This window comes from Toxorhynchites rutilus, chromosome 2 (genome assembly GCF_029784135.1).
Source record: "Toxorhynchites rutilus septentrionalis strain SRP chromosome 2, ASM2978413v1, whole genome shotgun sequence".
Lineage (NCBI taxonomy): Eukaryota > Metazoa > Arthropoda > Insecta > Diptera > Culicidae > Toxorhynchites > Toxorhynchites rutilus.
Genome location: NC_073745.1, coordinates 188,792,832 through 188,809,287, shown reverse-complemented (window position 1 = coordinate 188,809,287; position 16,456 = coordinate 188,792,832). Strand labels below are relative to the sequence as shown.

Sequence of the window (16,456 nt, the reverse complement as noted above, 5' to 3'; positions counted from 1 at the left end):
TGATTGCACGGCAAACATGTTAAGCATAAACTTCCTATTTTCAATCATCTTAGACAGTATTCGTCAATAGAATCGTCAAATTTGAATTCATTGTCATCGCTATAGCCTAAATCGCACTCTGAAATAGTACAATTCGCGATCATTCACACTGAAGACCAGCATTTTTCACTGATCCGTTCAGTCGGAGTGGACCAAGTTTTTTTTTTAATATACTCAGAATGAGCACATTTTGCACTAACGGGTTCAAGCACATTTCGACAAGGTATCTTTTAGCTTCAAGAAAATGTTTTGTTGGTTTGAATTCGATGCTTGGATGTTGTTTAAATTCAATATACAAATGATTGTCACATGGTCCACTCTGTCTGCACTGCATACTATGCATACTATGGGGGATTTTCGTTGATCAATCATAACAATTTCGATCCGTTATTCCTGCTGTATGCATGATTTTCCAAATCTGATAAATGTGGTATGTAGCTTACATAACGCTTAACCAAATGTTATCAATTACTCAAAATTTTCATTTTTGGGACATGCTCCCCTCTGACTTAACACCGACCATATATATATATATATATTTTTTTTTTATTAAATCGTTTATTTTTACAGGCTCAGTTACATAAGTTTAAAGGAGCCAAACTCTTAACTATATTTCTACTAGCATATATTAACATGTTTCCTTATTTCTATGGTTAATAAAATAGGAAACCGATTACTCGCGGTCGACTCGAGTTTAGAAGGGTGACATATTTTCATTAGGAAAAGGATGGGATGTAAGGAGATTGTAACAATGTTCACACTCATACTCACATTCTCATTCACATTCACATTCACACTTCACACTCAATTCTTAAAAACTATCATTACATCTAATATGTTTTACAATTCAACTTATCCTAATGGAAGGGAACCGATAACTCGCAAAAAACGAAAAGGAAGGGTAAAGGGTGTAAGAACAATCACACTCGAAGATCGATAGTTTTAAGGAAAACATATATTTGGACCATGTAATCAAGATCTAGCCGAGCCAACACATCTCTCACCGGCACATTGGGCTGCCTTCCTCTGGCCCGAAGAGATTTTTCTAAATTCGATCTGGCAACAACATATCCCTCGCACGACCAAACAACGTGTTCGATGTCGTGGTAACCTTGGCCACAAACACAGATATTGCTGTCGGCAAGATTAATACGAAAAAGTAGCGCATCTAACGAACAGTGATTGGACATGAGTCAACCGACCATATAGAGATCCATGATAACGAGAAAAAAACGGTGATTCTGTGCACTGATGAAAGCATGTTCACCGACTAACGAGTACAAAAATGAATGCTCAATGCTATGTTGTCCTAGTGCTATTGTCTCTTCTGGATATTTCAAGAATACGGGGCCCCATGTTACACCTCGAACAGCACCAAAATTGGCTCAAATACATTCCGCCGTTTCGAGTTAAATATATATTACTGTCACCCAACCTTGATGTTAACATGTTGAGCACTGAGTTGTTCTTGCTACGCTTTCAAACCCACATCAAGAGCATTTGCACAGTGTCAGTTTCGTTTCCTGCTTCCAAAGATGTTCATTGTATTGAAAGATGAGAGTATTCGATTAGTAAATGGTTATATATCGTAAAACATCCGAAAACGAATCATATTCTTTTTTATTTCCATATTTAGTAACTGTCAGTCCCAGTGATGAACTATTTTCTAACCAAAAGCTCAATGTCAGTCCCTAGGGACCGACACGAGGCTCAACATGTTAATCGATTGGAATACAAAATGTGGCGAATCAGCATCTCCAAGCTCTGTTCCAGGAGACGTCATTCAAGTAGAACAATCCTCAGACACACATTGATAAGTACCTGAAGATAAACGAATCGCGACTAAACGATTGAAACCAATCACACCTTACGGATTCAATCAACGGTTAACCATCGTTTTACATGCTAACAAACATATCCCTTTAGTTTTCATGTTGCTTAAGGCTAGTGCAAACAATATCACACATACAGTTTTTATGAACTGTGCAAAAATCATGTAAATATAATCTTAAGCACATAATATTCTTTAAAAAACAATCGAGTTAATTTCTAGATGTTAGCCCCTTTAATTGTTATGTTTAGAAGAAGATTCGATAAATTCAAAATACGATCGATTCAATATTATTCTCATAATGACACGTTTTAATTTTTTGTTTGTTAATAATCGCGTCTTAAAAAATCACAAATTTTTGAACACATCCATTCTTGCATCTCACCACATTTGCAAGCAGTGCTGGAGAATTGGTATGACTAATATTGTATGTTAGGGCAAAACACACAAATTTCTAATCAAATTTCTAGTTTCCATATTCCATGTTCACCGGAGCTTGTTCCGACCATATCTCCGAAATCAGTTGAGCAATTCGAACCATATTCGATAGCGACATCTAGAATTAGAATGCCTCCCATTTGGCTGTTGCCACATTCAAACTGGTTCAGTTAGTGTCAAGTATATTAACAAATTGAGGGTGCTGGTTTCACCCGCACTGGTTGGCAAACCCTGTTTTTTTGTCAACTTTGAATATTGACTATCACTTGCAAAATTGCCGTTTTAAAAGCACTGATATTTCCTATATCTCATGGAAAATAATCTAGACAGTGATTCGGTGAGGGAAACATAGCAATATGTGTTCCCCTATTACTCAATTTTGAAGTTTGCTTTGGGTTAATTTATTTCTAGAAGCTATGATGCTTTCCGCTGATTTTTTTTCCAGCAGGATAATGTGACAAGATTCAAACATTCCTTTGAAAATTTTTCAAAATTCTTTAACTTTTGTAATGCAAACTCGCTGCATGTCTGCTAAATTATACGTAAACGCTTCTGTTCTGAAACTCTGAATAAAAAAATATTCTCATTTACATCCCTTTCCCGACGAAATGGTATCATCACAGCAGCACAAGGTCTCAGAGAAAAATCCAAATAAAATGGAAACACACTGAAGACCCATGTCATCCCCGCCAGGGGAATGTCAAACAAAAATTCACGAAATGTTAGACAAAGGTATAATTAGAGAACCTCTGTCACGGTGAATATGGGAGGCTGTTCAAGTATGCGCCATTAAAGTGGAAACGGACAGAAATATATCGCCGTCGTTATGCAACCTTGCTGGTATATTTTCCATTAAAATCGTATAAGTTGATTTGGCGTGCTCACTGGAATCGAGACAAACATCTATATTTTTAATATAGTGGTTGTGGTTGCGGCGAGCGTTATGTTGCAGACAACGTGCGTGTCAGCTGAGGCACACGTTTTGGATTAAATTCCCCCCCCACCAAATCATGAATTAGGGTTAGCTTTTTGAAAAAACTAAGCCTTGTCAACCTATTCTATTTTTTGGTAAAAAAAAATCAAAGCTGGATGCCAGCAGATGATGATTGAATTATGATGTTCAACATGATGTTTTTGTTCAGAGGTAATAATCAATAATTCGTATGTGTCGTTTCTTTGTGATTGAATGTATACTATTTGCATTAGATATGGATTTTAAGAAATATCTCTAATATGGCGCTAAATATCAAGATAATGCAATTTCGAATATAAACGAGATACAAAATCATCATAATAACCGCATATATGAACGAGGGGAAAAAAGAAAATTCCTTACCTTGCTACCAAATATCAATCCCAGCAAAAGGGTGACAGTGAGCTGTGTGTGGCAGAAAAATATTATGTACAATAAATCAGGATTAGCGGGTGACTGCAGAAACAACCTGGAACGAGAATAAAATGGAAAGTAAACAAAAGATTTAGATTTGATACGAGAAGAGCATTGGAGAAAGTGGAGTCAGCAAGAGTAACAAGAAAAAAAACTGCTCCGTCCTCCGGAGGACAAACGGAACTGTAATGGTATTGTGGATAAGCTTATTTCGCTGTAAGTGAATGTTGGTGGAAGAAGGATTCCATGTCAAGGGTCAACGCATATAATCTCGTGAGCACTGGGACGAAAAATACTCGTTATCATTAACATTTCCATCGTTGTGGAAACAAGCTGAGCGGCGAATGATATGAATAAATAGGGCAAAAAATGATGACGATGACATAAAAACTGTTGCGTTATACATACTTTGCAGCTGGTGTTTTAATTCTGCCGCTCAAAACAAATCGTACGATTTGGCAGTGTAATGTGAGTGATTTGAGTATACCCAAGAGCGCTTTCGAATCCGAGCAGTTTGTTGTTTAATTAGAGTCACTTTAACAGTCGATCTAAGGATGTTAGACGAACCGTGAAGTCGAGTAGAGTTTGTAGCCAAATAAACAACAATGTGTTGTAATGAGATTATAATAGCAACACTAATCGCTTCGATGGTTAGTTGTACTGTTTCCGGAATCTATAGCCATCGAAGATGCCCTATCTGTTGTACCACAAACGCCTCAATGGTTACGCTCAGAAGAGGTAGTTCCGTTTAGCAATACGCGGAGTGATCATATATTAATATAATCTACGATCCATGAAATGCACTATTGAAAATAACGATAATATCAGTAATTGCATTCAACACTTAAAGCGGTTAATGATTCCATGGCTCACGAAGGTACTCAAGAAAAGCCAACATTAGATTAAAGCTAATAGGCTATAAAGCGCAGCAAAGCACCGTCCCGTCGGAAGCACCATGCTTCGTCTGTATGGGAAACGTGCTTAAGAGACTGCATCGTAAAAAAAAACTTTCCCCCACGTGCTGCTGTTTGCTCTCTCCGAAAGTCGTGTGGTGGGGGAATTTGCGAATCTATTCATGCCAAGAATAATTGAGAAAAAGGCCGATGTGCCGATCATAAAATCTGTTCGCCTGTTTACTTTCATCCGGAGCAAATTGATTTCGATCATAAGGAAAAAGAGCTGTAATAATTTTCCGATAGGGGATCATAAATGAAACCAAGCGCCTGCGAGACTCAACGTTATTGATAATGTCATCAGCAGAAACGTTCGCGTCAGCAGCCCTGCTGCTGCTGCGAATTGGAGGTATTTTTCTTGTTTGAATACATTCATTAGCGTGCTTTATGCGAGCTATGAGTGGAATAGCACTGAACAGTTCAGTAGATGGGGCAATAGTAGATAGCTCAAAATTTAACAAATTGTAAACAAAAGCAACATTTCTTGGCCGATAGGCCGGTATTATTTTATCAAAAAATTGGATTGAACCCAGTTGCCGAATGATCCATAATAATGAGTTATTAGAAATAATCATTGGGCGTAGTATTAAAGTTCGGATATGAAGTAAATTCAACACCCTGTACTCGAGCGCAAAATTATAACTCGTACACTCGCGCACGGCGTCACAGACCGAAAGTTGAACTTTTCCGTAATAGTGTTATTGTGTTCTTTTTAAGCGTTATTAGTATTTTTTGTAGGAGAGGATATAATTGAATGAAAAAACTGCAGAAAATATGTTTTCTTGAACTTCATTAAGCTTTTAAAGTCATCTAATTCCACTTCAAACAGTGTAGCTTCTGATACTCTAATACAAACAACAAAATTCGGCTTTTGTCCTGTTATTTTTTATCCCTCCGCTCACCAGAGATACTATAACTACAGAATAGTCTGTATTTGTACAGATTTTCAGGCTTTTCAAAAGCAAGAATCTGTAGTTACAAACTTAATAAAAATAATGTTCCATTGTTAGCTATGCTTGTATCATTATTATTTTTGTTTTCATTTCGTTTTCAAGTTCCAATTTTCTCATCTAATTCTTTCGTCTGTCAAATCACCGATCACATGTTTGTTCATCAAATTGTTTGTTTGAACGAGTTTGAATTGTATCAGATATTCACAATTCGGAAACTATAGAACTACTAACGCTTGAAAAAAGGGTATAAAGTTGTTATGATGCAGGATCATAAAATTTCTTCAGATGCTGCTCGAAATCTTCATAATTTGATCTTGCTACCTGAGATATTATATATCATTCCGGGTATATATTGCTCAAGCGAGCAACGTAAAGTGTTCTGGTTTCTGAATTAGGCACAATGGTGTTCTGGTGTTTCGGATTGTTTGTTTCAACACAAAATAAAAAATTCGTTTCATTATTTGGTTTTAATCATAGTTATACCACTATAGGTTACATTCAATGACGAATGTCAGTGAGAAACATGGTGTTGCAGACGACTTCGGTATTTTCGATGGGTTGAGAGTTTCAATACTTTCTGAATTGAGTAAAACTTTTGTTCTCATTTTGCGTTGCACGAAAAGTAAATATAAATGAGTAGACCGCAATGCGAGGAATGCCTTGTGAGGCACACACATACATGGAAAATTAGAAGCTCTATTTCAACGCTATTTGAAGTATTAGAAGTTCATTTTTGTATTACAATATTTTTATAGGAACTAGGGAAAAAATAATCCTTTTTTAAATGTCTGAGTAAAAAGCGCTCAAAATTAAACAATTTTTGGTTCACAATTTCTTCTTCTTGTATGGTACTAAGATTCCCAGTGGAACTTTTGCCTTCTCAACGTAGGTATTGCTTGCGTCATTTCCATTAGTAGTACTTAGTTGAGATTTCTATGCCGAATAACACGCATTGAATGTATTCAAGAGTGGCCAGCTCTAGAATACGCGTTACCACAGTGCAAGTCGGAATAAATTTCTTTGACGAAAAACCTCCCGACCATAACGGGAATCGAACCCGAACCTGCTAAACACTCGGCCACGGTAGCACAACCGATAACATATTTTTTGATTTATACCTTCTATATGTTCCCGAAAACGTAATCCTACGTCAAAATGTATCCATGATTCTTTATTATTTACATTTGCAATGATTATAACAAGGATTTTCGAAACATGGATTTGGACACACTTTTGAAATTCCTTTTCACTGCGGATTCCTTTTTTAGTGCGGAGAAGGTTAACAGTGTTATTTGTCTATTGAACGCTAACTGATGGCGCAGATTTTTGCATCTTTTCGCATTAGATCGAAAATGAGAAATCAGGACATCACGCTTCATATAAATGTCAAAAAGAGATGACTCCTAATTCAGACTGATTCAAATGCTAATATTATTCTATTAGCATATTATTGACATCAAGCCATGACTAATATAGGAACGTTATTTAAAAAATTTTTGTACAAATCTGTTATATGATTTCGTAATCGTCTTAATGAATAAAGAGTTCTACTTTTTCTTATAAAAGTACTGTAAATGTTCATTTTATGTTTTTATTGCGAGCTGCAAAATACCGATTAGCAAAGTTTGTGAATATGACATACTTAAAGCAAAATTAAGACGAGAAAGAAACATTTCTCATATTTCAAACACCTTCACACATGACTTAATAGCAATTTGGGAAAAAAAGTTACCTTAAAATTTTCAAACGGGACTCGATTAAAAATGTTGATTGTTGTTGTTGTTGATTGTTGTTGTTGTTGAATGTTGAAAATGTTGACACACAGAATTGCTAAGGGGTGAACGTGAAAAAACATAAATGGAACGCTGTTTGTATCCCAGTGCACAATAGTCCAGGAGATGCATTTAAGTGGAAATTAGCATTTAGAGCTCGACAGTTATTCTCTAGACAAAAACTGTCTTGGACAAAGTTTTTACTCATGATAGAGCGCTCACTTTTATGTTGTCAAAAATAGGGTGACCAAAATTTTCGATGAAATAGAAAATATAACTTTCTCATCTTTATAGATAGAGGTAAACATAGTTCGACAATGTTGTAGCAGGACACAGACATCTTTGTGGAACAAAGTTTTTCTCTGTCTCTTAAAATAACCTATATAGCGCCTTTTTTCTAAGTTACGTTAAGGTCACCCTGGAAAAAACTGTTTTTTTGCTGTAACTTTTATATTTCAAATTTTACATGCAAACTGCCTTCGAAAGACTTTTAGAGCTTACTAATACAAATATTTTTCGATGCAACTTGTCAATATCTCAACTTTACTCAAAGTTATTGATATTTCTTCCCAAAGTTGTTTAAAATAACTGGGGCTACAACATTGTTGAACTATGTTTATCTGTATCTATAAAGATAAGAAAGTTAGATTTTTCATTTCATCGACAATTTTTTATTTTATTTTTATTTATATATACATTCATCAGACCATTAACATGATCTACATGAAAGAAAAACTACAAATATACATGTGGGCAACAAACACTACGTTGAAACATAAACAATTAAGAGATTCATCATTTTTAAGCCGCCCTATTTTTGATAACACTATTTTTGATAACATAAAAATGAGCGCTGTATCATATGTAACAATTTTGTAACAATTTAGGGTAACTATGAAAAAACGGGTTTTTTACTCTAACTTTTATATTTAAAATTCTATATCAAAAACGTCTCGGTACTACTTTTAGAGCTTACGTACGACTTTTTTTTATCAATACCAATATTTTGCGATGCAGAACATGTCAATATCTTAATCCTGCTAAAAGTTATTGATGGGTTTTCATCCAAAAACTCATGATTTCAAATTCAATTTACCCAAACACAAAAAATAACATAGTTCTGAAAATCACATATTATATAGAGTGGAATCTGTTCTTTCGAATTCCGTCAACAAACATTTTTCATGTTTGCCCCAGAAAGAATGCCAAACAAATGAAAAGAGCATGTTTTTTGAGAAGAAATGTAGCGACCCGGATGTGTCCGAAGCGGATGCATTTAGTTAATTTGAAAACCCCGTTGTGAACTTGGCACACTTTTGGGGGTTGTGAAGTAATTTGTCGCGCTACAGTTAGTTTTTGTTTGTTTATTGTGTGGTCGCTTGCGCGCGCGGAAGTTCAGCGTGACGACGCAACAGTGAGCCGGCGGTACCGTTAGTTTGTTTGTTTATTGTGCGATCACTTGCGTGCGCGGAAACTCAGCGCGACGACCGCGCGCCCTAGGTTTTAAGTTAGTAAATAAGAAATTGTGATTGTAAACAAAAGAAGTTAATAAAAAGTACTGAGCCAGTCGGACGCAAAAAGCAGTGCGCAGTTGGTCAGAACGCTAGATATCGTCTTTTCCCTGACTAAAAAGAAAAACCAGTGCTTCAGAAATATCAATAACTTTGAGTAAAGTTGAGATATTGACAAGTTCTGCATCGAAAAATGTTTGTACTAGTAAGCTCTAAAAGTCTTTCGAAGACAGTTTGCATGTAAAATTTGAAATATAAAAGTTACAGCAAAAAAACAGTTTTTTCCAGGGTGACCTTAACGTAACTTAGAAAAAAGGCGCTATATCGGTTATTTTAAGAGACAGAGAAAAACTTTGTTCCACAAAGATGTCTGTGTCCTGCTACAACATTGTCGAACTATGTTTACTTCTATCTATAAAGATGAGAAAGTTATATTTTCTATTTCATCGAAAATTTTGGTCACCCTATTCTTGACAACATAAAAACGAGCGCTCTATCATGAGTAACAACTTTGTTTAAGACAGTTTTTATCTAGAGAATAACTGTCAAGCTCTAAATGCTAATTTCCACTTTAATGCATCTCCTGGACCATTGTGCAGTGTGAATAAAACAAAAAATGAAAAGATCAGGCAATCGTATCGAGAGAAAGAATTTGTGAACATAAAGAGTTATTAAAGGAATTGTTAAGCTTGTTCGCTGTTCAAATAATGAATACGTTCATTCACTAGAGGCGAATGAACTGCAAAGTTTAAAGCCTCTTAAAAACAAAGAATGGAATGGAATGTTTATTGACGATTTTAGTCGGATTCCAGACAGTAATACATTGGAATGAGACGGTTCATAGAAAAGAAAGCGATGTTCGCCTTTGCCTTTGCCATTGCTCTATTTCATTCTAAGTTCTGGGCTTGTCTTGTGTTGTGTCGGTGGTTTGCTGTAGGGATTTCTAGGTTGCGGTGAGATTATAACACTGTGTACGAGTTTACAAATCTGAAATTCGCATAGTCCTATAGGCGGCAGTATACGATTGAGGTTGCCAGAGTATAAGTCCAAAGTAGGATTTGGAGTCGGTAGCCTGTATATTATTTTCAAGCATGTATTCTGCAATGATTGTAGTTTCTTTAGTCTCGTTTTGCATGCATGACCCCACACTATTATATCATACTAAAAGTAAACAACTGATTATAATTCATGAAAGTATAAAGGACTATGGAATAATATAAAAACGTACTAATCAATTGAGGTTTCATTGGTGTATCAATCGAAATATATCATAGCTGAGCTGCATGATCGGAACAAAAATATTTTTGACATTTCATGCAGTTGTAACGTGTTTTTCTTTTTTTTTTCGAAGAGCAGAATATATAACGACCTTCTCGATTGTTACTAGATGATAAAGGTTCTGGAATATCAAGTTTGTATATTTCGAATACCGTCGTTAGGGGTGAGAATGGGTTTGAGAGGTGAGACCGTTTAGTAGGAGACATATTTTTATTACTTGTCTCAATAAGATCAATGTCTCAATAAGATCTATATAATTTAACAACATGTAAGTGTTTTGAATGATTATTTGAGTTACAAAAATAGTGTTAATCCACATACAGGTGCGATGGAAATGATCATATTTGAAGAATTTTTCTTTATTCTGCAGTCGATGATGTCTTCTGCCGTGATGCTGGCCCTGGAGGGATATCAAAATTCTTGGGAATTCCTTGATTCCCTATGTTCTCAATTCTTTCTGGTGAACTTGGGCGTTGTCACGTTTATTCGATACTTTTGGAGGTTATCAGCGAACATTTGCTTGCGTGATTAAATACGGGGACACAGATCGTTGACGAACAGAACAAAGAATGGTCCAGTGTGTATTTCATCGAAAAAAACATACTTATGTTTATGTAAAGTATTTTGGAATAATGTTACAACCAGTAACAGTGTTCTGAGATCGATACCAGGTGTCTTGGCCAGATTCCAGACCAGGAAAATTGGATTGAGACCATTTCGAATTCTGCATGGATTTTTTCACTGTTGTTCGAGCATTTTTAAACACTTTCGATGCTTGGTCAAAGAAAATCCATTCTTGATGGCCTGCTTTGCTCTTTCAAGCTCCTCCTTCTTCCAACGTTGTCTGCCCATCCTCTTTTTGTAATTCAGTGGCATCTGGAATCAATTAGACCACAGAAAAGGCTCAAACCTGTAGGACCAATTCACCCAACAAAAACGTGTCCATGTCACCCCACACAACATGCAAAAAATTAAAATTAAAATTAAAATGTAATTAATTGCATTTATTGATATCAAACTTACAGTTTCGCTATATCAAATTGTTCCTCTTCTGTAGGCGAACAGAACTTTACTGCACAATACACAAAAAGTTTGTTTAATCAGCGGGAAAAACCTTAAAATCACGAACGGAAAATTCACATTTTTTGACAATCAAAGTGCTTGATGTGTTCATCCTACCATTTCCTTCCACCTGTCGAATTTTACTAAAGTTTTTTACGTTAGTTACATACGGTTCATTAATAAAAGAAAATGACATACTAAAAAATCCAAGTTGAGCCGTACTTTTTGAGATAATGGGGTGGTCCAAATAACCCCGTTTGTCCAACTCACCCCGTGTTACCCTAGGTCCGATCACAGTTTCGAAGACTTTGCTAATACAGCAGAGGAGCAACATTCCACGATAGTTCTCCACGTGGTTCCGGCTACCCGCTTTGTGAATTGGGACTGTTGAAGCTTTTTTCCAAACGGTGGGAAAAATTCTTTCCCTCATCGAACGGTTCAATATGCAAGAAACGGGAAGAGCGAACGAGTGAGCACATCTTTTTTAGCAGAGATGAAGGAATGCCATCAAGTCCAGGCCATTTTGATGCATCTAGATCAGACTCAACCTTTTTTTTCTAGAGGCGCCACAAACACGTTTCAGTCATGCTATCGCGGGTCGCAAAAAGATAGTAAAGAGAAAAAAAACGGAAACAAAAAATATGGAAACAGGCTATAGAAACGAAGAAAATAGTATTGGCTGTATTTATTGACTTGAAGAGGGCTTTTGAAACAATAGATCGAACGAAATTACTTAATTTGCTTTCCAATTATAATGTAACTGGACCTGTATTGAACTGGTTTGAAAGTTACCTGAACGGGCGAACACAAATCACTATTTACATGGACAGTGAATCATCGGCGGGACCAGTGAATCTGGGTGTACCTCAAGGAAGTGTTCTGGGGCCGCTGCTTTTCTTGCTTTATATTAATGACATCAAACAGGTGTTAAATGACAGTGACGTAAACTTGTTTGCTGACGACACAGTAATATTCATTGTTGCTGAGACATTGCAAGATTGCTTCGTCAAGATGAACCGTGAACTGCAAAACTTAGACGAATGGTTGAAATGGAAAAAACTTAAGTTAAACATTAGCAAAACAAAGTATATGGTAGTATCGACACGCAATCTTGACAGTGATAGTCTTAGTATAACTATCGATGGGCAAACTGTGGAAAGAACGACTTCAATCAAATATCTTGGCGTTATTCTTGACGAAACGCTGCGCTTCGACGAACATATAAACTATACTATAAAGAAGGCAGCTCAAAAATATGGAGTGCTTTGTAGAATTAATCGATTCTTGACCTTTGAAAGTAAAATTACCATCTACAAAGCATTGATCGCTCCACATTTCGATGATTGTGCATCTGTGCTATTTCTCGCAAATAAGAGGCAAATGAAAAGAATGCAAATTGTTCAAAACAAGGCCATGCGCTTGATTTTGAGATGCGATCGACTTACTCCACAAAGATTTATGCTTGAATGCCTACAATGGATGTCAGTGGGACAGCGTATCAAATATTGCACTCTTACGTTCATAAATAAGATGGTTAGCGGCATGACACCGAACTATTTACAAAACACGATAACGTATGGAAGAGATATGCACCGATATAACACAAGACAAGCAAGTGACCTCAGAACCATGAACTTTCGAATGTCATGTACCCAAAACTCACTTTTTTATAAAGGATATCGCCTGTATAACACATTACCAAATGAAGCAAAGACAGCAACAAGCCTTCGAATATTCCGTAGTATTTGTAAAGAGTTTTTGAAGCATGATTTAGATTTTTAACCCTGCATATAATTAATGTTAGTGTGTAAGATGACGAAGTTTAACGGATATTTGTATTTTCTTATCTTTAGACTATAATGATGATGGTTAACTTAAACAATATTTGTGTAATCTTCAATAGCTTGAGCCCGCGCGTGTTAGCACATAGACAACTTGAGATAGAACATATGCAAAAACAATTCTTTTTAATGAAAGCATTCAAATGGGTTTAATGTGGAAACCTGAAGTAAGCTAGGGATAGCTCAATCGGAATACTTGTAAATTCATCTTCTCAATAGATAATTATAACGAGATTTTTCTGTGTTGTGGCAGATCTTATTGAAGATTCAGGTTGACACGTTTATACCCCAGATTGAATGTAGGGCCTGAAGTATCGGCTGGAATTAGGCTTAGGTTTGCTCAGCTGTCTGGTTTCGAAAACGATTAACAGACCGTTGTCGGGTATCCAGTGAAGCGGGAATTCCTTTGTAAATTCTAGGCTAATGCTGACATAGGTATTGGGTTCAATTCCTGATCGGTCAAGATTTTTTTCGGGTTGGAAATTTTCTTGACATGCTTTGGGATATGTAAAGTGATGGGCCTGAAGTGTCGACTAGAATAAGGCTTGGGTTTGCTCAGTTACTAGAACTCGGAAACGATCGCAATTGCAGGCCGTGGCCGGGGATCTGATAAAGCGGGATTTCCCTTGAAAATTCATGGCTAATACTGACATAGGCATTGGGTTCAATTCCCGATCGGTCTAGGGTCTTCCCGGGTTGGAAATTCTCTCGACATGCCATGGAATGAATACTTCAGACAAAGGCTTAAATTGTTCTATCGATTAAATAGTAATCTATGTCTGCAGGATAACCAGTCCGTTTTCTTTTCAATTTAATGTGCTCACTGGTTAGTATGATGTAATAAACTCAGTAACTCAATTATTATCAATAAGATAACTCGTCCCGCTCAATCCTTTGTAGGGGAAAGAGGTGGGACCATCATCATTTAAAAAATAAAGATAAATGAAGGAAAAAGAAAAGATGATGCCAGAACTTTCAGAAATAAACATGTACCGTATATTGCTCGCTGTCTAGAGTGCCACTAAAACACTGGATTATCAACTTGTTTTTCAGTTTTGGTGGAAAGGACCGATGAGTTTGCGTGGTTTTGAAGCAATGTTGAAAATAGGTTATTCATGATCCATCCATGAGACTTGCAAAAAACATTATTGCCAATGCATGTAGCGCACTCAGTATACATCGCGAATATTCTTCTCTTCTTCTATTAGACAGAGTGCGACCCGAGGTGATTGCATATTTGTTTCCTCACCACCGTTTTCTATTTGATAACGCATTAAACCAACAATCCGTACGTGTAATTCCGTATACACAACCAATCTCCACATAACGGTATGAAAACCGACGCAACATGTCTTTTTTAACCCATTTTAGGCCAAGCGATCGGAAATTCCAACAGCAGCAGTTAATTTGTCATGGCTTTGGAAAGCATCCATATGGTAAGGTTTTGGCACCAAATGATAACTTAGTCTAATAGCTACCACTTACCACTTCATTACCACTACCATTTCATTAAATTTTGCATACATTTATGGTCAGTTCATTCGGTGTAAAGCAACTATGTGCGGAAAGTACAAAACCTCACATAACCTAACAAAAACAAGAGCTTATAAAATTCAAAAATATGTAAACTTTTCTACAGTATTACTTTGATAAAAGATCACACATTGTGATGTAGGAAAAAAACATTGGATTGAACCTCTAACAGGAACAAAAATGTAGGTTTTCGCCAATGTTTTTGTTTGCTGATTTTTTGTCATTTTCCGGAAAACAGAACAACAGAAGAACGGAATAAAATAATTCTTGAGGATTGAGGTTTCTGTAACGCCAATAACCAGAATTACACCAATAGCTTTTGTTAAAAAAATATTTTAACAGCTTGGTGGATAATGGGTTAACATTTCTCTTTTGCTCTACTTCTGTCCATCTGTCTTGTAGCAAAATAAAAAGTGATAATAACCAGGCCGAGCTACCTTTGCAGCGTTTGGTTCGTGGAATTGCCCAGGACTTCAAAACCGTCTTGCGCTTCCAAAGTTCCGCGGTTATGGCACTGCTGTAGGCCTATACGAAGATACTAATTTGTGTACTATCCATGCAAAACGCGTCTCATCCTGTCCAAGGACATCCAGCTGGCCCTCCGTATTCGAGGAGCGTGCTATTACCTTAGCATATAATCAACGGCCCTTTTCAGGGACACCAAATTTATTAATTAAAGTTCAGAAAAGTTTTTGCAGGCCGAACTGAAAGGAGCATTTAGCGAAAATCGTTGTGTCGATAATAATTCGATAGCGAGGGGTGCTTTTGACAATGGATTTGATAATGAAGAATATGAAATATATGACATGATATAGTGGATATTTCCCCATATCGAAGAGATCACTTTAATGAAAGCTACATTATAAAATTATTTGTGTGCGAAGGTCGCAACCGTTTGTCGTTTCTAATTGTCGAGAAAGGGCATTATTTTTGCTGATTAATTCCAAGGAGGAATCCATTCCTTTTTTAAGCGTTAATACTTCTGCTCCGGATCAACGGAACAGTATGAGAATCATTCAACACAAAAGATAAAATGTGCAAGAGTTATATGATTGCTATTTATTGACTCGAAAAATTGTTCATTCATTCAATCATTCGTATCCGTATGTAGAGCGCCCACTTGGAAAGCCATTAATCTTATTGAAATGTGGGATGGGGAAACTCACGCTCACGTCCAGGGTTGCCAATAACTGGAAGAAAACTGGATCCTGAAGAACCGTTTTATTTTAAGAAGATTGGCTATGATTTATATAAAATAATTTTTTTATCCATTCCGATGCTCAAGAAATAAAATTTTGTTTGAAGCTTCGTGCAGTAATTATATGGAGTTCATAAAACTGTAACTGTAATTACTGTGAAACGATATTTGAGGGACGGTTTTATTTGGGCAAAACTTGAAGAGTCTCACATTTATCGCTTCATATCCATAAAATCGCTGATAGAAGATCGTCGCAAAACTGCGAATAGTTCGATATCTCAAAAGGATACGGATTAGCATAAGACACGAGGTAAAAAACCAAAGAAAAATACCATAAATAACTTCCCATAATTTTATTTCAATACTCAAATGAGCACATTCAATGCATAAACAACACTGCTCAAGTATTACTTTTATATTGAAATTATCAAGTTTTGGTATTGAGAAGCTGTTTCTCTCATTTTTTTGGTATTATTCATTGGTAATTTATTTCTTTATTTTCTTTTAAAAGGCTTGTCCAAACCAAATTTTAATATGGAGCTCAAAATGAGGTATCCTTAAATATTATCTCTTATGGTGATCGATTGGTCTGAACTTCAGAATGGTTTGGAGGACCTACAACATCTGAAATTTATATAAATTGAAACAAAGTGTAGCACA

At 36.2% G+C, this 16,456-nt stretch overlaps 1 protein-coding gene across 1 annotated transcript in view; it reads right to left on the bottom strand.

The window, feature by feature from the left end:
• Positions 1 to 16,456, bottom strand: part of LOC129768484 (uncharacterized) — a 425,523-nt gene that overhangs the window by 39,798 nt on the left and 369,269 nt on the right. The window contains exon 14 of the mRNA XM_055770172.1: positions 3,645 to 3,750. Coding sequence (XP_055626147.1) covers positions 3,645 to 3,750 — 106 coding nt within the window. The remainder of the gene's footprint in view (positions 1 to 3,644; positions 3,751 to 16,456) is intronic.